This window comes from Gordionus sp. m RMFG-2023, chromosome 4 (assembly GCF_954871325.1).
Source record: "Gordionus sp. m RMFG-2023 chromosome 4, tfGorSpeb1-WG-v2, whole genome shotgun sequence".
Classification (NCBI taxonomy): Eukaryota; Metazoa; Nematomorpha; class Gordioida; order Chordodea; family Parachordodidae; genus Gordionus; species Gordionus sp. m RMFG-2023.
In genome coordinates, this window is record NC_088778.1 from 10,101,492 (window position 1) to 10,124,688 (window position 23,197).

The 23,197-nt window shown below is 26.4% G+C and overlaps 2 protein-coding genes across 2 annotated transcripts in view; one reads left to right on the forward strand and one right to left on the reverse strand.

Annotated features, from left to right (window-relative positions):
* The window catches only part of LOC135928340 (uncharacterized), a 33,527-nt gene extending 30,731 nt beyond the window's left edge, over positions 1-2,796 (reverse strand). Inside the window, exons 1-6 of the mRNA XM_065464785.1 lie at positions 2,714-2,796; positions 2,579-2,662; positions 2,426-2,522; positions 2,319-2,384; positions 1,594-1,693; positions 1,315-1,547 (exon numbers count right to left, since the gene is read on the reverse strand). Coding sequence (XP_065320857.1) covers positions 1,315-1,547; positions 1,594-1,693; positions 2,319-2,384; positions 2,426-2,449 — 423 coding nt within the window. The 5' untranslated portion in view covers positions 2,450-2,522; positions 2,579-2,662; positions 2,714-2,796. The remainder of the gene's footprint in view (positions 1-1,314; positions 1,548-1,593; positions 1,694-2,318; positions 2,385-2,425; positions 2,523-2,578; positions 2,663-2,713) is intronic.
* A 6,664-nt stretch (positions 2,797-9,460) lies between these two features.
* On the forward strand, positions 9,461-23,058 carry LOC135928606 (baculoviral IAP repeat-containing protein 5-like). The gene is made up of 4 exons (XM_065465061.1): positions 9,461-9,598; positions 9,665-9,774; positions 9,818-9,944; positions 22,948-23,058. The coding sequence occupies exons 1-4, from the start codon at positions 9,461-9,463 to the stop codon at positions 23,032-23,034; spliced, it is 462 nt and encodes a 153-aa protein (XP_065321133.1). The 3' UTR covers positions 23,035-23,058.
* The last annotated feature ends 139 nt before the right edge of the window (positions 23,059-23,197 follow it).

Here is a 23,197-nt window from a genome sequence, read left to right on the forward strand (position 1 = left end):
AGAGAACAGCATCCCAACCAGAAACCTTAAGGTTAAGGGAAGGGTAACTTATGTAAATTAACCGGCCTGCCTGAAACTTCCAAACTTTTTAAACTTATAAAACCAGTCTTTTTTCATCATAAAAAATCATTACGAACTGGGTAATGCAAAAAGTATACACACATATTTTTTGCCCCAGTCCAAGAGTCTTTATAACTTTTTTTAAACGGTTTTTACTTTTCAAGGTCATTTATAAAATTTATTTTATTACATAATTCCTGTATGCATGAAAATGGACAACAGAAGAATCTCAAAGTGAAATGCACTAAATAGATTACTATCTAGCCGATAAATTTTTACAGAGCCTTAACTAGTGACACCACAACATAAAGAATCATTTTTTTGCCATATTCATATATTTTTGCTTAAATTTATTTTATATATTCAATATAAACCCATGTCAAGAACTGAACCTATTTTTAATATTCATCTCTGCATATGCCCTCTTGGATATTATTAGTTTTATTAAATTTCAAGATTTTAGCATTTAAAAATGTAAGCAAAAAGATGTAATTAGATAGATAATTATGGCTAAGCCTGGCCCTTATTTGCACTTGTTATAATAAGAAATTATCTAGCAATATTTCATATAAATTATTGGCTTAGTCAAAAAAAAAACTTTAATTTTTCAAAAATAACTTTAATTTTTCAAAAATATTTCTGTACATTACATTTAAAATTTACTTTTGCATATTTTTGGAACCTTAGTATTTATAGACACAATTAAATTCATGTATTCTACCTAATTAATTTTTTCAATAATTTTGCTGTCTTTTTTTTCAACCGAATATTTACCAGATTACTATAAAAAGTAAGACATGAATTATTATTTATTCACTTATGTGAAATTTTGAAATATAGTCAAAAAATAATATTTTTCAATATCCCATTAATTTAATAAATTTTTAAAAAATTAATATTAACATTTTCTGAATCCTTTTAAAAAGCCAAACATGAGTCTGCATTCATTTTTTTTTAAAATACTGCATAATTATTAAAGATGCATATGGGGATGTGTATTCTAGTCATAAAAAAGTGTTTTTATATTTTACCAATTTTTCAGTTTTTTTTAAATTAAAAAAACGTTTTCTGAATCATATCAATAAGCTAAACACAATTTTATATTCTTTTAGGAATGCACATTTTAGTCATGCTCATCAATTTATATTTTTTAACATTGGATAATTTTGTATGATATTTTATTTATATTATAGTAATTTTATACTGGTTAAATTTTAAAAAAAATATAATGATAAAAAAATAGAAAAAATTTACCAATAAACTACTACAGCTCTGCATGTTTGCAAACAGATTTTTATGTGTCCTTTTATCTTCATTTAAAATTTGCTGTAATATTTCTATATTTTTCATGGAATTCTTTAACTGTATTGGCAAAATTTTCTGACCAAATATCTCCATAGAAGATGTGTCAATTACATTACAAAGAGAGAGTGCAGTGTCTAGTATATTAAATTGTTCTTGGTAATCTTCGGTTGTAGTTTCACAAGCTGAGAAAATTAGTGAGAGTATATTTAAATTTTTTTTTAAATTTACCTTCAATTAATAAATCATAATTAAATGATTTAGATAGTATAAGGGAGGCTAGATTTTCAAAAGTTTGCAAAATTTCAGAATCTAATAAATTTGGATAATTCTGTAATAATGTAAAATAAAATTATATATTTAACATAATTAAAGAATAACCTTAAATCACTCTATTAAGTCATATTTAAATATTAATTTATTTAAATAATGTAATGTAATAAACAAAAGAAGCAATTTGAAAAATCTAAAATATTTCATTTGTACATTTTAAACACAATTATAATTATATTTAGATAGTATAAAAGAGGCTTGATTTTCAAAAGTTTGCAAAATTTCAGAATCTAAATTTGGATAATTTTGTAACAATGTAGAATAAAATTATATATTTAACATAATTAAAAAATAACCTTAAAACACTCTAATGTAATAAACAAAAGAAGCAATTTGAAAAATCTAAAATATTTCATTTGTACATTTTAAACACAAATATAATTATATTTAGATAGTATAAGGGAGGCTTGATTTTCAAAAGTTTGCAAAATTTCAGAATCTAAATTTGGATAATTTTGTAACAATGTAGAATAAAATTATATATTTAACATAATTAAAAATAACCTTAAAACACTCTAATGTAATAAACAAAAGAAGCAATTTGAAAAATATTTGATAAATCTAAAATATTTCATTTGTACATTTTAAACACAAATATAATTATATGCATATAGAAAATAAACTTGTTTATTGTTCTTATTTATATCATTAATCCTTTGAATGATTATTCTACAATCTAATAACAAATTCTAAAATTCTAATACATTATGTAAAAAAATCTATATATAACTTTTAAAATTAAAAGGTTTATCATAAAAGTTTTTTGAAACCATAAAACATTTTTTTCAATATTATAGATGCATTTGATTTGTTTAATATTAATATAGCTTTTCTTAGTAAAAAAAAATATATGTCATGTCATATTATAATAAATTAATGTTACTTCCAATTTCATTTGAATATTAATATACTCTTCATCTAATGTATTTAAAAAGTTTTTTAAATTTAGTTCCTGATTACACCTTAACTTTTTTATTAAAAAAAATATAAATATAAAAATGCTAAAAAAATAATTTACTTGCATTTTTAAATATTACCACCACTTTGATGATAGGGAGTAGGAATGTAGTATTTAGATTTTAAAATTAAGTGTCATATCGGCTAATATGACGAGTGAGGTTTAATAATTGAGTTGACAGCTAATATTCAGATATCATTACTGTGCATTGCTGGTGTTAAACGGCTCGTTTTGAGCCGATTTTTAAAAACGGCTAACTCAATATTTCATCTATAAAAATATTGTGACTGAAGATTTTGCTTATAGAAAGGAACAAAGGTCTATACATATAATATCGAAATCTCGAGGCTTAACGATTGAACGAGAGAATTAGCAAAATTGTCCAGAAAGTTTTTATTCACATTTTAATTGTTTAAAATATTATTAGTATGAGGATTTATTTGAAGATCCTATCGAGGATATAGGTTTGTTTAAATTAAAAAAATATTTACATAAATAATCAAATTTATTATAATTTTTTTTAGCATCAGTTGGATCTCATTTCTGTGCAGGGTTGCCATGTCTCCCCCCATCAGTGGGAGTCTCCCACAATTTTTTAGTTTACCCACATACATCTCACTCCCACAAAACCTCCACAATTATACTATGAGTAATTCATCTTTGCAAAAACATATGAACTAAATATTACAAGCTAGACAGCAAACTAATATGAATTCAAATAAATACAAAAATTAAATGATATTGAAAGTGAGATTTCTATATGATCACTTGCACATAATTATACTATGAATAAATCATCTTACATAATCAAACAAATATTGAATAAATCTTATCAAAAATTGCCAAACATTTATTCAGTTAATAATATTTCACCAAATATTTATCCAGAAAATGATATTGAAAGTGGGATTTCTATATGATCACTTGTACATAATTATACTATGAGTAAATCATCTTCCATAATCAAACCTCAAATATTGAATAAATCTTATCAAAAATCAAAAAAAAATAACTCATTAAACTTCCTTAATATACCAACCCATAGGAAACCCATATTTGAAGATAAAAATAATATCCAACATTTTCACTCTTAAACTGATAAAAAAATTTTAATTCATGAGCTTACCAAACCTCAACACAGCTTCTACCAAATCTAACTGCCCTTTATGTAATAAACTCGTTAAAGTAACCAAATTGGGGCTATTGCCATCTCATCAAAACAATAAGATAAAATGTCCTCAATCTGGGCTTCCCATCTTATCACCAGCTATCCCTCGAACCCTAAATGCCTTTTCTGCCCTTGCCCTCGCACAACCTATAGTTACCATTCCCACGTTGACTGATGTGCCTACTAGCCCAATAGTCCCCACCTCAACCGCCGAAAATGCTCTCACTTTTAATCCAACCGACTCCACAGATGTAGAAATATTTTTAGTCACACCAAAACCATTTGTGATTTCACGAATACCTAAGGGAGCAAGACTTCAAGTTGCCAAACACCTCTCAAAGAACTTGACTTCCTTGATAAATAATTATTCTTCCATAAAACACTGGCTAGACACCCTGTCATTTGCCTTTACTACCTTGCAAGTTCCTGATCCTGCCAGCAAAAAATTTATGACACAGCAAATCAAGGATTCTACTATCTACCCCTTACCCATCAGTCACTTTTCCACATCTTTTAAAGGTGATGACACTGATAAAAATAAAAATCACAAAAATGACCTACTCACCAAGGCCAAGCTTATATCTAAAAAGCTGGATAACCTGAATGTTAAATCTGCCATACGACTGGCAACATCTGACAATAAGCTAGCTCCCTACGATCAAACAACTTATCAAGCTCTTCTCCTAAAACATCACCCACACGATCTTAAGGACGAAATACCGTCTTACCCCGAAGCTCCTCTAATTGCAACCACTTTTACCTCAAGCGAGGTTAGAAAGGCTATTCTCTCCTTCAAACGCGATTCTTCACCGGGGGTTGATGGGTTTCGCCCAATATTCCTATAGGATCTAACCGCACCTTACATCACACAACAATGCGACGTTTTGGAAAAAATTACTCAACTCATCAACCGTATGCTTGCTGGAGGCTTACCACCCACCATTATTCCACTCCTTTATGGAGCTAAACTCATCGCCCTCCATAAACCTAATAAAGATATTCGCCCTATCGCTATTGGGACCACTTGGCGCCGATTAACCGCAAAGCTAGTAGTGAGCAGAATATTGTTCACAGTATCCAATCACCTGTGCCCTAATCAATTAGGAGTCAACGTAAAAGGGGTATGTGAGGTATCCCTACACATGACCAGAATGTATCTACAAACAGACCCCAGTGACGATATCCTAATTAAGATAGATTTTTCAAACGCTTTTAACTCTCTAAAACGTTCAGCGTTTCTTAATCCCATCCTTAGCCTTTATTCAGAATACTCGCAATTCATCTTCGATTGTTATGCTAGTCCATCGCATCTTCAATTTGGAGATAGATTGATTCCTTCTAGTAATGGAATACAACAAGGTGACCCTCTAGGCTCCTTTTTATTCTGTCTGGGCATTAATAGCCTAATACAAGGCATAAATGACCAATGTAAACTAAACCTTCATAACTGGTATATCGACGATGGTATACTAGGCGGCTCACCCAGCAAAGTTATGAAGGCGGTCGAAATAATAAAATCCAGCGAGAGCAGTTTGGGACTGCGAATCAATCAAGACAAGAGCGAATATTGTCCTCTTGGAATCATCGACCTTAACTATGATCCTATGTTCAATCATACACCATTGAACTTCTTAACACATCTCGGATCTCCAGTGGGTAAAGACGAGTCCTTTGTCAAGTTCTTGGCCGACACTCTACTAGAGATATCCCTCATGCGCGATACACTATCTCGCCTCGCAGCCCACCAAGCGTTCTTTCTATTAAAGAACTACCTCCTAATCCCAAAAATTCTATATACACTCCGATCGTCACGTGAAAAAAAACGTGTAAATTGAAATTATAAAATAGAATTTAATGTTGTTGGTGAGGAAGATGGTTTAGCGATGCTGAAGAAGTTCTCTTTTCTTTGCTCAATGTGGTTTTGTTTTTGAAGATGATGTTGTAATTTCCTTGCTCGTAGTTTGCCGTAAATAACCTGAAATAAAACGTGTAAATTGAAATTATAAAATAGAATTTACTGTTGTTGGTGAGGAAGATGGTTTAGCAATGGTGAAGAAGTTCTCTTTTCTTTGCTCAATGTGGTTTCATTTTTGAAGATGATGTTGTAATTTCCTTGCTCGTAGTTTGCCGTAAATAACCTGAAAAAAACGTGTAAATTGAAATTATAAAATAGAATTTACTGTTGTTGGTGAGGAGGATGGTTTAGCGATGGTAAAGAAGTTCTCTTTTCTTTGCTCAATGTGGTTTCGTTTTTGAAGATGATGTTGAAATTTCCTTGCTCGTAGTTTGCCGTAAATAACCTGAAATAAAACGTGTAAATTGAAATTATAAAGTAGAATTTACTGTTGCTGGTGAGGAAGATGGTTTAGCGATGGTGAAGAAGTTCTCTTTTCTTTGCTCAATGTGGTTTCGTTTTTGAAGATGATGTTGTAATTTCCTTGCTCGTAGTTTGCCGTAAATAACCTGAAAAAAAACGTGTAAATTGAAATTATAAAATAGAATTTACTGTTGTTGGTGAGGAGGATGGTTTAGCGATGGTAAAGAAGTTCTCTTTTCTTTGCTCAATGTGGTTTCGTTTTTGAAGATGATGTTGTAATTTCCTTGCTCGTAGTTTGCCGTAAATAACCTGAAATAAAACGTGTAAATTTAATTATAAAGTAGAATTTACTGTTGCTGGTGAGGAAGATGATTTAGCGATGGTGAAGAAGTTCTCTTTTCTTTGCTCAATGTGGTTTCGTTTTTGAAGATAATGTTGTAATTTCCTTGCTCGTAGTTTGCCGTAAAGAACCTGGAAAAAAACGTGTAAATTGAAATTATAAAGATTTTAATTTTTTTCTAGATTTATGTTAATTGAGGTTGGCTTTCCTAAAAAAAGTGGATCCACATTTTTTAATTAAGGCCCCTGATTACTGGATTTAAGAAATTGTTGGACTGTGATCCTCAAAATAAATCAAAAAAATTTAACCTTGTTCTAGATTTATAAATTTTTTAATTATAAAAAATACAATTCCATTGTCATTCAAGGTTATTTCAGATGATAAAGCTAGGTAATTATATATTTTCTAAATTTTAATTTTTTTCTAGATTTATGTTAATTGAGGTTGGCTTTTTTAGCTAAATTATTTTGTAAACAAAATAAATCAAAATTGCAAAAAAATTTTTACCTTGTTTTGTTTTCTTTCCATTATTTTGTAACCTATGAAAAAACTTTTTATATATGTGTATTAAATTATATATTATATATATTATCTTTAATCAAAATTGTAAAAAAAATTTATTACCTTGTTTTGTTTTCTTTCCATTATTTTGTAACCTATAAAAAAACTTTTTATATATGTGTATTAAATTATATATTATATATATTAATAAGAAATATCTGTAAGATGTAATAGTAGATGAAATTATTTTTTGTAATGATATGGTTATAGAGTGATGTGGTATGGTTTTTATGGAAGTGATTTGTGAATGAATGATTTAGTTTTCACGTTGATTACCATTGATCAAATTTGCTATAATCATTTTGATTGGACAAATAATATTTAAAAGAAAACTATTGGCTAAATTTGATTGACATTTTTTGAGGATTATATATATAGATTATTAAAGGGATTATTTTGGATTGATAAGTTATATTTTTGTGAGGGAAGGGTTGAGAGTAAAGTCTATATTTATATTTTTTTCAATTTGTAAAATTATATTTCGTTTTTTTTAAATTATACCTCAGCTTCTGTCATAATAATACAAAATTTCTTATTTATATATACAATTTATTGATTTATGTGGTAAATGTTATTTGCAATGATTATTAACTAATAACTCATTAATATTTTATCAAATACTATTGAATAATCTAACAAGTAGTGGTTCTCCATTTTCAAAAGGTTTTGACCCAACTCTAAAATGCTAAGCCGATTAAAACAAAATCTATCATATTAGCTTCGATTGAAGTTGAAGCTTAAATGATAGCTTAATCTTAAAAAATATATATTATTACCTTAAGGTCTAGCGTATTTTTTCAACTGTTAGGATTTAGCTGATTTAATAATATTAAAGCCAAGAAATATTCCAATTTTAACTAAGTAAAATTTTCAAAGAGGTAGATGTTGCTAGGATAAGTCATTAATTTTAAAGAAATTAGAAATTAGGATATATTTTTTTTAGGTTCTTGGTGTTCTTTTGCAAATTAACAATTATTGAATGACTAATATTTAATAGAAATCATAAAATCATATTGAAAATAACAAAAGATTGTGTAGGAAAAGCTTAAATAACACAAATTGATTGGAAGAAAACTCCCTACCTTATCTAAAATCTATCCCAACCCCCATAAAAATTCGCGACCTTCAGCGGTTATATTTAACTATCCATATTCCCTAACAACCCCATGATATTAACTAAAAATATATCATCTGATGAACCACCATTTATATTTTCAAAACAATTCCAATCAAACTCCCTCAGGTTTCATGATTGTTTAGGCAAGGAATAACTAATAATCATAGTAAGAGGTAATCAACTCGTTTTTACCAACCGCATATAAAATATTAAGCACGATCATTAGTGTGTATAATTTCATCCGCCAATGAATGGGAAGTATATATATTATAAATTTAATTATTTTTATCTTAAATCTATAAATATTTGCACTACTACCCCCCCCCCCCTTCAAATACATTAGAGGCAAATCACTTCTAATCCCATTTCTCATGTAGATTCTGTATGTTGGTAAATATTTCCAGATGTTCCTCTCTATTCAGAAATATTTTAAAAATAAACCAAATAATTCAAAACTAATAAGAGTAAAAATAGGCATCTAATTTCTCTAGAAAGCATCATGCAGCCCTGACTAATAGATAGCTTAAAAATTAAAGTAAAATGACTTGAATAAATTTAAATAAAATTATTTTTCTATTTTAGAAATTTTTTTAGATATTTACTTTATTCTAAAAATTCTAGAAACCTAAATGCGCGATGTGGCGATAAGTAAATAAAGAGATTCAATTTAAACGAATGTGATGTATACTCCGACAATATATCGATGAAGATATTTCTATGAAAATATTAAAAAATTCTTTAACTTTTTGGATATTTTATTCTAATGTCTAGTGTAATAAGGATTTTTATCTTATTATTTGATCATGCAGATATACGAACGACTTTAAGAGTTTATAATTTGCTAAATGTATGGTCCATATTCATATATATATATCAATGGATATTCGATATTAGAATGAATTAGATACTTATATCAAAATATAGAAATGGAATATTCACAAGTGAATTAAATTATATAAACAAAAATACAGCCTAAAGAAAAAGAAGCATTTATATATTATTTAATTTGTATAGTTATCGGTGATATTAAATTTGTTACATTGTTTTTAAAGTATCATATAAATAAATAATTTATTAATATTCGTAATAGAAAATTCGATTTTATATATATTTTATAGTAATATAAAAAGAAATCGTAGCCCTCACCTCCTTGCCAAATTTTTAAGCAATATCACTTTAATTTAGTATTGCACTATCAAAGGTTAGGCTTGGTCCGATTGGTTAAATTTTTTCACAAATTTCAAAACCTTCTAAAACTTGGAGAGAGTGATATCACAAAAGATTTAATTATTTTTGTATATATTATGGAGACGGAGTTAAAAAATAACCAATATTTATTTGCTATTAGTGAAAAAATACCTTATTACCTTTACAAAAAACATAGATTATTAACTTTCAAAGGGTGGCCTTATAAAAAAAAATCTAAATGTAATGCTGAAAAAGTAAGAATATTGTTTTAAATTTATACTAAGATATCAAACAACATAAATGAATTTATATTTTTTAAGATGGCTTCTTCTGGATTTGTTTATGCACCAAATAAAGAATGCAATGATGTTGCAATTTGTATAATATGTTGGAAAGAACTTGAAGGTTGGGACTCTGATGATAATCCTATGTAACTTTAAGAATTTATGTTTTTAATTAAAAATTAAATTAAGAGATGAACACCGAAAACATTCACCTTCTTGCATTTTATTTAACTATTCCTTGGATCTTGACATAAATTCAAAACACACACTCAATACAATATCCACACTATTGACCCATTCATTCAATAACTTTATGGTACTCAATCTATTATTATTTTATTTAACTCTAAAATTGTTCTATAAGCGTTGATGATTTATGCATTCATGGTTAAATCATAGGTATTTTTTTTAATCTATAAAATATACTGATTAAATTTAAAATGAAAGTTTGACCATTTAATCTCATCCTTATACCCTTTAGATATGTAAAAATAACTTCTAAGAAAGGTCATCTTTCCTTTTTTAAGATATTCATATAATAAAGTTCTTCTTATTATTACTGATTTATATTTTGTTATGGCATAAGTTGTAACTCTAATCCAAAATTCAAGGCTTTTTTTTTTAAATTGAGGTTATATATGACTTCAACCCAAAGTTGGGATCTTTTTTTGACCAAGTTGGGGTCATTTATTTTGCATTACTTAAAATTTGATGAGCTTAATTGTTATATATGATTATAATAATTATATGATATTAATAAATAATTTTATGATAAAAAAAATAAATAATAATTAATAATAACACAAATAATAGTAAATAATATATAATGAAAATTAGAAATCTGCAAAGCCCAACTCAGCCTCCTGGCCAGACCAAAAATTTAAAAAAAGAATTATAGCAGGCCAAGCAAGGCAGCAAATAAAATGTAATAGGACAGGCAATTTTTTCATAAAAAATTTTAAGTTGGGATGGACAATTTATACAAAAAAAATAAGGCCACATTCATAGTGGGATACGATCTGACACCATTTAACAGCTGATTGATTTTTAAAATCTGATGAAATCTATTTTTTTTAAATAACATTAATTTATCCTTAATTCTATACATGATAATAACCTAAGAAATATTGGTTTTAATAAAAAGATTTATTATCATAAACTAATTTAAAAATTGATCAGTTGTTAAATCGTGTCGGATTGGATCCCATTATGAATGCGGCCTAAGTAGGACCTTACAAATCTTTAATTTTTGTAACATTTTAACAAGCTAGCTCAGGAATTAAAAATTTGATATATTTTTTTGAATTTTAAGCTAATATAGTTATTATTACTATCTGAAAATAAATTACAATATTCTTATTTCATTGTATTTTATAAGCTGTATGTATAACTAAAATATGAATTCTATAAATAATGTACAAAATTCAAAAATTAAACAACTTATTTATGATATGATACAATTATAAATGCACAGTACAAGACGGTTAACAACACAGTTGTTTTATTAAACGATTTTTGTAGAAATAGATTTCATAGAGGATAAATATAAGATATTTAATTAACATTGTGAAAAAATTAGATATATATTAAAAATGTGATGGCTGGAAAATTTGTTCAAAAAAATTTAAAATGTTATGGTGCACTTTTTGTAAAACTTTAATGGGCTGGTTCTTATAATTTTTAGACAGGGTAATTTTTTTAAAAACTATAGTGGCCAGGGTTGCCAGATGTCACGATTTAGCCGAGATTCTCACGTTTTTTGAGTAAATTAAAATAATCACACTTAATCTCACACAGAGACCTGCAGGCCCGTCCCTAAGTCCGGCAAGTCCCGGCCGTATCAGGGCCAGGCCTGAAAATTTTTTTTTAAAAATCCGGGCCAGGTTGTATTTTTTTAAAAAATTTATACAACATGAATTATTATATTCGTCAATTAGATATGGTTATAATGATTATATATAGTTATGATTAATATAATGTTTGGTGAAAGTTAACACTCATAGTATCTATTACATAATAAAATTATAATTTTCCTACCATGGAATAAATACACAAAGGATTAAATACATTATTATATAATATATAATATATGTATATTTTTTATTAGTTAAAATATCATTTTTATTTTTTTTATAAATACATAGTATATTCTCAAAATATTATTTACACAAATTTTTATAGTATCAATTTGTAATATACTAAATATCTGTTTAGAATAAAAAAAAATAAAATTAGTGTTGTTAAACAGCTCGTTTTGAGCCGATTTTTAAAAACAGCTAACTCAGTGTTTTGTCCAGAAAAATATTTTGTAAGCCTGATAATTTTGCTCATAGAAGGAGCAAAGGTCTAGACATATAGTATCGAAATTTCGAGGCTTAGTCAATATTTTTCTGGCGAAAATATTGAGTTAGCCGTTTTAAAAAATCGGCTCAAAACGAGCCGTTTAACAACATTAGCTAATACTTGCTTATTTAATGATAATACTCGCCGAAAAATATGATAAAATACGAAATAATGAATTTTTTGTATATTCCAGGTAGAATATAATTTAAAAAATTTTTTTTTAAAAATATTCTACGGGCCTAAAATTTTAAAACCCGGGCCGGGTCGTAAAAAATTTTTGAAAAAAAATTCGGGCCGGGCCGTACAAATGGTACTTCTGCAGGTCTCTGATCTCATACTTTTTTTCACGTTTTTAAATTTTTTCAAAATATTTTTAAAAACAAATATAAAATTTTAAATTAATTTTATTTTAAATTTTTTTAAAAAAATTTAGTATTTGTTAATAGTCCAACTAACTAATCATATTCATTGATCAATTATCCACAACAGAAAATCAATTTTTAGAAAGTTTATAAAGTATAATTATAATATGAATTTAAATAACTATACATTTCTTTTATGGATTTTATAAATCTTATATTAAAACTCGTAAAATTTTAAATGAAATAAATTAAGGGCAAATATTATAAAAGATCTAAAAAACAATCATCCGTTTTCAATACTAAAGGATGCATAGAATAAAGGTAATATAAAAACATTTCCCTTATTACTTAGATACTTCAACAAAAAGAATGGAATAAATTTTTAATTACTTAAAAAATTTTCGTCTGACAGTGAAACCCCTAAAGACATATCTAGATGCTTGCTATAAAATTTAAAATTCGCTGAACTTTATATTGCTAATGTAACGGCCTATTGTGCAGATAACGCATCTGTAAACTTTGGGAAAAATCTATTTGGACAAAATTGAAAGCCATAATAATAATATTAATGCCACATTCTTCACAATTCGTTTAAAAAGGCCATAATTTTTCTTAAATATGATATTGAGAGTATAGTAAATAAATGCTATAATGAATTTAGCAACTCAATAAAAAGAGTTACAATTTTAAAAGAATTGGTAGAATGGTGCAATTTAGAATGGTCAGCACTTCGCGATGTTCCAACAAGCTGGCTTACATTAGTCCCAGCGATTAAGCGGATGCTTATGTATTTTCAACCCCTTAAAGAATATTTTTTATCATTATCAGCAACCCCACCAATTTTGAAAATAATTTTTGGAGATAATTTTGCAGAGGCATATTTAGGTGTTGTCCTTAACGTTGGCACTTTAGTCAATAACATAAATTTACAATTGCAATCTGAAGATCCATTAGCAATATATATACATGATCTTATTATAAAACTAAAGAATTTATTAAATTTAAAAATTCAACAAAATTTTTTTGAGAGCATTTCTAAAAATTTTTACAACATAATAATGTAGAAAAGGTAATAAATTTCAAAAATGAATCAAAGATATTTATAAAAAATATTATAGAATATTTAGAAACGTTATGATATTATAGATAATATATGGAAATATCTTAGCCTTATGACATTAAAATAATGTCCAGAATTTGAACAATTACAAAAAATTATTGGTAATTATAAAATACCAAACATAGATACAGAAATTCTCCTTGAGGAATATTCACAATTTTATTCCTATTATGAAGAAAAATTATCAAAAAACAATCACATGAATACCCAAGAAAAATGGATGGATTTTCTTTCTAATAAAAACTCACCATTGATAGAGAAAATATGCAATTTTATATTTTCTATTCCGCATTCAAATGCTACATCAGAGAGAATATTCAGTCTAATGACTACTGCTTGGCGAAAAGAATCATTGGAAGCTGAACTTATGGTTAAACAAAATATAACTATTCATGCTAAGAGTTTTCATTTTCAGCCTATCTCCACAGTGCCGATGGGAAATCTTTATTGCCTCTTTTAAAATCATCCATAAAATATAATAATTAATATTATGCTATATTTATAAACATGAGAAAATTATATATAATTGTTATTAGTAAATCAATAAAAATTTTCATTGTCTTTAAAATCTTGTTATATTAAATATAACATATTAACTTAGATGAGTATGCTTAGACCTGTGCGCCGCTGGCACACGCCGGCAATTTTATTCACGCCGAAACAGCCGCCGATTGAGATCATCGGTGCCAGCCGGCTCGCCGCCAATTTTTTTTATGGTAGCGGCGCCGCGTGTATAATTTTTAGAATGCTGTTTAATTATATTTATATTAAATTATTATTATTTAAATTTGAATTTAACATTAATAAAATTAACATATGAATTGTATTCTATTGCTATATATAATAGAATAATGTATATCATTTACATTTATTCCTATATCATATTTCATTTCCACAAACAATACATATTAATTATTTTTATGGAATTTCACGTTTTAAACCACCCTATACAATAAAATAACAACTCTCTCTACTAATCATAAATCAAGTTATGTCTGGAAGTACTTTGGAAATCTTATTTTGAAGAAGAAATTAAGAAAAGCACAATAATGCCTGTTTATATTTATTGTGAACCTTGCTTAAAATTGGGGAAAAAAGATGAGGAAGATTCGGATAAACATAATCCAATTTATTAATATTCTCATTTAAAAAATTAGTGAAATAATTTCAGCCCTCAGATATCGAGTAGCTGATTTGGAATGTGAAATTGGAAGAGCATCCTAAATGTCTGCAGTCAATTTATGAGACAGGTCATATCTTGGATATTGATGATTCTGATCCATCTTTTGATGACCATTTTGATATGTCTGATGAATCGGATAATAGAAATGGCATTGCACCAACCAATTTAATTAATACAAAAACTTTAAAATTAAATTGCCCTACCTGCTGGCACAGCATATTAATTATGCTAGAAAGTGTTCACAGTGTAAACAAAATTCCTATAAATAATGTTCTAAATAAAATAGGAAAATAATCTTTAAAACTCTTTAATAATGAATTGGATATGATTGATAAGCTTTACGCAGTATTGAATCTTCGAGAGTCGGTGGAATTTCTTTCCTTCCAAAAGAGATCGACAATAAACTAGGGTTATTATTTCGCAGTGAAATAGAAACCCTACAAAGCAATAGATCTGATTTCTTGCTTAAAATAAAATAGACCATGGGTTTCCTATAAATGAATTTCAAGTTATTTTATATTTTTATTAATAAAATTTTATTTTAAACATTAGATCTTAGCGACTCTATTTGATCCCAGATTTTAAAATCTTAAAATTGTTTCAGAATATTTAAATTCGAATTTTACGACATCATTGTAATTTTTAAATATACATCTAAAACTTTTAGAGCATGATAGAAATGCACAGAATGAGATTCAAGTTGAAGATAATGGGCAAGCATAGTTCTTATATAGATAAAATAGTTCGTAAACATTCCCATAAGCAACGATTATAACAACATTAATAATCTAGAACAAGAATGTCATATTTTCAGCCAACATAATATCCCAGAAGAGGATATGCACATTAACTTCTTGGAAGAAAAACGACGGGAATTTCCTAGGCTTGCTAATTTAGCTAGGAAGGTTCTTTGTATACCTGCTACCAGTACGCCCAGCGAAAGAATTTTTTCCATTGCTGGATTAATACTCAATGCAAAAAGGACTTCTTTATGTACCACGAATTTTGATAAAATACTATTTATTCATGACAATTATAATTTTGCTGAGTCTGAATTCTGATTTATTATATTTCATACTTTATATTTTGCTTGCATTCCAAATTTATATTTTAATTTGTTATAATAAAAATCAATAGAATATTACTAATATGTGTTATTTATCAAACTCTGATCTGAGTAAAAATGCAATTCCATAGTCTTTTACTGGGAATGAGAAAATAATTTAAATTGGAGTGAGACAGTAAATAATTTCAGGAATGAATCAAACTTTGTTAACAATGTGTTAGAAAAGAGCGCCCAAATAAATTATAAAAAATTTAATATTTTGATTTATAAATTAAAAAAATTTTAAAATAAATATCGCACCGCCGCCGCCGATAGAAAATTAAAAAATAAGCCGCCATCGATTGAGACATCGGCGCACAGTCTAAGTATGCTACATCAATTACCCCGGCCGAAGGCCCGTAAATTGGGGGGTATGGGGGGCGAAGTTACCCATTAATTATTATAAAAGAAAAACTCACATTTTCAAGTAAAGAATATCTGGCAACCCTGATAGTGGCCCAGGCTTGGTAAAAAAATTTTCGGGCCAGGCAATGTATAAAAATTCTTAACAGCCCAAAGTGGGCCAATATTTTCAGACCTCAAATGTTAATAATTATATATTTATGGTCAATTTAAATTTTATATATTCTTTTAAATTAAATTTAAAAATAATATTATTCAAATATATAAAAAATTTCTCAAAGATTCTTAATCAATTCTGATAGTACCATAAAATATTTAATTACTTAATTTTAAAATAAAATATATTTTGGGCTAGAAAACAAAAATCTTTTTTTTTAATATGAATTTTTTTAAAAATATTTTAATGTTCTAAATTTTTTTGACTAATATTTATAATATATGTTATTAATTAATCAATTTTTAAATAAATTAACATAAATATTAGATGGATTAATGTTTTAATAGCAGATCTCAAAATTTTAGACCCCACCTTAATTTGAAGAAATTAATGTTTTTTTGGCTCATCAATTTTCCATCAATTGAGAGAATTTTACCTTTTAAAATGTAATTTGAAAAGTAACTTTAAACAATATTAATATTTTGTAATAAATTGATTAGAATAGATAAATATTAAATTATCAAAGTATTGTTGAATATTTAAATAGTGTAACATTAAAATAAATATAAATATTTTGAGTTTTTTCCCCTATAAACTTTTAAAAATTCTACCGACCACACACCTGATTTATAAAATTTTTTAGTTTGGGCCAAATTTTTTTGTTATATCCGTTTCCTGATCTAAACTGTTAAAGCAATAACAAAAATGAAAAATATACATATATTAAGTATCTAAAATGAATCACACAATATTTTTAACAATAATAATGTATATATAAATTACTTGCAATTTAATTAACTGGTTCTTGGGAATTTTATGGTTCCATTTCCTACAAACTTTAAAAGGGCTTCATCAGGTTGCTTATTTGCCAAAGTATCACATGTTCACACTTGAAAAATTAGATCCAAGGACACATACACAAAATTACAAGGAATTTTTAAAAAAATATATTTGTAATTTCAAAATATTTTTTATATAATTGAATCATTTACTATATCCACTTTTATAAAAAAAATTGCATATTTCCCTTTTCTTGTTTTCACTGACCCTGCATCGCCACATCACTTAACCATTATTTTAAAATCTTTGAATATGTTGCCTCAAAATTTAACCCAACCCATTGGCTACAAAATCTATACCCACCTTCTTGGCTACAAAATCTATACCCACCTTCTGGTCTGTTCATTTATTGTTTTAATTTTTTTTTATCTCACCAGCTCATCTTTTGGGCCAGCAATTTAAAAACCTGCATCTGTAACTTAAATATTGTGGTAAGTAATACAAAGATATATGATTTCGACTAATATCGTCCCGCATTGCACTGAAAGATGTTTTTTTATAATGGATAGTTTAATTACTACTTACGTGCAGCCCTGAGCTGGAACCGCTCGCCCTAACAAGTTTTTATTTTAATAACTTGTGGACTACTTGTTAATAGAAGCGAACTGTCACGAATGTTTAATGTAATTTTAAAAAATATAAAACATTGAACCGACTTGACTAAATTTATTTTAAAAAAAATTCGATATTTACAAGTATATGATAAAATGTAACAATAATATTTATAAATACTAGAATACATGCCAAAGTCTTGCTCTGGGTTATAGTGTTATTAGAGTAATTAGTTACATTTTTGCGTAAATAACTGTAACTTACTTTTATAATATGTTAAATATATATTAGGGGTGTACCTATATCACTTTTTAGAGACCGATCCGATATTAAATTGATATAGGCATCTAATTTTATACTATGTAAAGATACCAATGGTTTTAATTTTTAATATACTTTTTATTAGTAAAACATCTATAATTTAACTATACCATAACTTATGTTATTTAAATATATTATAATGATCAGTTATAGTTTGTATTCAATTCAATTGCAATTCTAAAAGTATATAAAATATTTTTATTGTTAAATCACTTTTATATAATAAATAATAACATTAATCTATATACATAATAAGTAATAAACAAATATATTATGAAATTTGAAATAAATATTTAAATTATTTAACATTAATATATCAAAGATTTCTTTTTTAAATTACCAAAATTTCCAATTTATCAGAGGTCAGCCTGAGGCGATGGTAACTGTCAATCACCAGCTTCACTAAAAACAGATTCTGAAGAGATTATCGCACACTTTTATAAACAAAATGCGTAAAAAATAACAATATGGCAGAAGTTTATTAATTAATTATTATTATTAAAAAAATATACATAATTTTGATTTATTTATAAAAATAAATGATATTATAGAATTTATTTTAAAAATTTTTACATTTTATTTTTGTTAAAGACGCCATTTTATATTCGATCGGAAAATTTTATAATATTGGCCGATAACCGATATTTTAAAATATGAATATCGGCCCGATCCGATAAAAAATATCGGTACACCCCTAATATATATTATTCATTATCTTTATCATGATAATTTCCTGAATTTAAAATTTCTGTACATCAAGCGCTATATTGAAAATAGTTTATTGTTAGAGTTTAATAAATATTAATTAAAGCCAATTTTTTTGAAAAATAAATATTATATCATTTTATTTATATATTTTTTACAAATTAATATAGCTTTGTATTTTTTTTGTAAATTAATAGGGGAGACCAGGGTAAAACGTTTGGTATTTTGCAATTTTGCTATAGTTTTGAAACAAAACAACAAATAGATTTATATGTCGCCAAATCCCTCATCTGCAAATTAAAAAAAGTATAGCTCTCCTCCTATAATTAGGTTATAATATACTCCTACCAATCTTCTGGGTGTCGAGATCTTCAATCGGATTTCTTAGATTGGGTATTATATATACCGCCGATTTTACTTCTGAAATTTATGATATCACTTAAAATATTTTAATGTTCATCACTTTATAAAACGACTAATTTTTGTATTAGTTCATATGCTTCAAACTCAAGTAACAAGTAAGATGATCCCCTTATATTGGAAATCCAATAAATAATCAGCAGTGCAGTTTGAGCACATGAATTTGTAGCCAAATGTTGAATAGTTTAAAATGTTAAAATTTTTGTCCAAAATATCATTTAATATATTATTGGTAATTTCTCTATGACAAATATCCAACTTCTTCAACAGCTGCTTTCAGAGCTTTCTTGCATATATGTATTTGCTCATTATATTTTATTGATGATGCACATCTTGTTTGGATAATTGTATATAATGTAATATAAATTGGCAGTAATTTTCTCAAACTGCATAAGTAAAATTATAATTATTCATATATTAGATCCAATCAAATTAATAATGAGAAAAATTCTTTTTTTTTATATTTCAAATTGAAATTCTAATATTTTATTGAAAATTTTATATTTTTATATAAAATTATAATTAAATCGATGCCTTAATGATACAAATATATTTTAAAATAATTTGTAAATAAATTAGATTGATAAATATACTTTAAATATAAATTAGTTAATTAGATCAATATGTTATTTACCAATAACATTTTAGAGTATTTGACCGGTCAAATACTCCTTCTGTCAATTGACCTAATTTGACCGACTTGCCAACCCTGGTGCTATTTTACCTCGTACCCAGGGTAAAATGGATAAGCAATGGTTAAATAAAATTGAACAGAACTTTATTATCTTGTTGAACAAAATATTGCAATTTTGATACCTTTTCATCTCTCTTAAGTAGTGATGTTAATCGGCTCGTTTTGAGCCGATTTTTAAAAACGTCTAACTCAATACTTCATCCAAAAAAATATTACACAAGCCTGAAGATTTTGCTCATAGAAGGAACAAAGGTCTATACATATATTATCGAAATCTTGAGGCTTAGGCAATATTATTCTGGCTAAAATATTGAGTTAGCCGTTTTTAAAAATCGGCCCAAAACGAGCCGTTTAACAACACTACTCTTAAGTATAAACTAATCAACAAAATACGGGAATGTAGAATTTTTATCAAAAATAGCACATATTTAGTATGCTCAACTAGGTGCATCGTATATTTGAATTATTCTACCCCTTTGCGACTAATTTTATTTACACATAAATTATTTATTAATATTCTTTTTGTTCTTTTTATTTGGTGTAGACTTTAATATTCAAAAATTATCTACTTCATAAGAACAATCAAAGGTGATATATTATACAAATCTGATATTGGACATTTAAAATCTTTCAAAGTTGGATTTATAGTATTTTTGAAATCTGCACAAAGTCTAAGTGAGCCATCACTCCTAAAAAGAGGTTTGAGTGGACTTGCCCAGCGAATATCTTGAACTTGTTTTTGATTTTGTATTTGTTCATCACTTCTTCCCCCTCCTCTAGAAACTTTTGTACTCGGTGTAGATTTTTAACGTTATTATCACAATTTATTTCTTTCACATCTGTTTCAATATTTTTAATTGAAATAATTTTCTTTGATCTCTTTTTTGTCTGGTCTAAATATCTTCCTATAATGTTATTTCTAGTATTTATTTTGTATGATAAGTTCCCATCTTTATGTGTTACGATTAAATTTTATTCACCTATTTCGATATTTTAATTTGCTGATACTATTTAAGCTATAAACTTATAAATTTTATTTTATAGCTATGACTTTAAGTAACATATATGCAAAATTTTAATTTACGAGCCTTAATATATTTTGCTAAAAGCTTAGAGGGTGGTTTTAAAATTTTAGTGGTAAAAACGGTTTTTTAGAAAAATATATCAAACCAGGAAAGTATTTCAAAAGATGAACATAGGTAATAAATTAGATATAAAAATACATCTTCACACAAAATTTACAGTTTTTATGCTCAAGGGCTAAAAAGTAATTTGCAGTAACCTTGTTACCCCGGTCTCCCCTAACCTTGAATACTATTTATAAATATCAAAATTATTATGTATAATTAAAAAATTATATAAAATATGAGTTATATAAATAATTTATATATATCTGTAGTGATTAGTTACTTTTGAAATATAACTGTAACTAGTTACCGAATTAATAATTTAATTTATGACAAATTATTTTCAGTAACCTTTAACACCACTATTAATTAGTATATAATATATTTTTAGCTTCATTGATTTAAATATATATTTTGAGTTGCGGAAATCTTGTTTAATCAAGTTCAAATCTATCCAGCAATATCAATTTCACTTGATTTTTAGATTATTTTAAAATTATACCTAAAACGAATAATTCGAATCGAATACTAATAAGGTAAATATATTACTCGTCAAATAATTTTTTATCTTTTATTCTATCGAATTATTCGCATCATTTGATTTTTCTAAATTTATCCTATATATTCAACATTATTCGTAAATATTCGATATTCATAAACATTAAAACTTTTCATAAATATTTAAGATAGATTTTTAAATTTTACTTAAAATTCTAAATATATTTAGTAAATAATCTTTATAATTTTGAACAAGAAATCTTTCAAGATGAAATTACAAATTAAAAAAAATATTCAAAATTCATTCATAAAAATTTTAAGATTCTTTCATATTTTTATTTTTTCATTTTTGAAAATTTTTAAAGAATTTAATCTTCAAATACATACTAATAATGCAAATGTTCGATTCGATTCATATTTTTGTAGGTATAACTGCAATTCAATCGTCAGTCACAACTAGAAAGCATATGTTTCAATTTCAATACCTAATGGATTCCTCATCAAATCTTTTCTCTTAAAATGAATTGAATGTTAGAATTCTAAACAATTAATATTTTCTCCCTAAGTATGCTTTGATTCTAGGCAATAAAACAGAATAGGCTGCAGGAAATAACCAAAAGTTAAATCAAACATCTAGATACTGAATCTACCCAGCATCTCTCTGTTTAAATAAGGGAGCTAATACTAATTACGATACCTAATTTATGAATTGGTTTAACAGCAACATCAAGCAAACTATCTAGGTAAATTAAGAAAACACCTTCAATCTTCACCTATAGCATCAAATGGATGAAAATTCAATATTGTCATTAATTTTTTAACGGAACTCGATATTTAAAAAATTTAACGAGCACTTGTCCCTTGGGCAATTTGTAACCCTCCACAGTAAAAACAGTTTAGGAATTTCAGGATAAAAATATAGTTTATCAGTCGATCATATTTGTAACTTTATGGAAACCCGCTTGATCGGAAAACCATCTCCACTTGGGATGCTGTGTGCTCTTGAAATCTTCGATAAATTTGATTGATCATAGATTTGCGGCAGATAAAAAGTCGTAAATCCAACAAAATGGAAACTTTTATAACATAATAAATTTAAACATTTTTAGAGAAAGACAACTTATTTTCCCAACTTTTTTTATTAAACTGGTTGTTAAAATTTTGACAGCCCAGCGCTGTATGTGAATAAGTGATATTTGTCCATGCAATAATTTTAAATGGCATCATTCTCAATGTCTTGAAGAGATAAATTTATATATATTAGCCTAAAAATCGAATTTATTATAGTTATTTTTTTTATCTATAAAACAAGTGAGCAAAAAGAGGTTAACAAAATATTACACCGTGTCAAATGACGTGATTTGTTTCAAAATTCAAATCATATAAGACTCATCAGGATAAAAAAAAATCGCTGATATTCGCTTTATTTTAAATATTTTACTTTTTCTAAATACTATATATTTTAAATAATTTTTTTTATAGTTTTCAAAATCTAATATTACATTTTGCATTATATTACAAAAATTTAGGAAAAATTTTTCGAAAACTTTGAAAAAGGATGGGAGAAGAAGAGGGATGAAATACTCAAAACACTAAATCGATATTATAAAAAATAACTATTGTAAATTTTTTTTTTAAAATTGTTATTTAGCGATTACTATAACTTTAATTAAAAGAAAATTGTATATAGTATAATAAATGTATTTATACTTTTATATTTATATAATTCCAAAATAATCTATGACGAATATGCATTATGCATTATAATAATCAATGTAA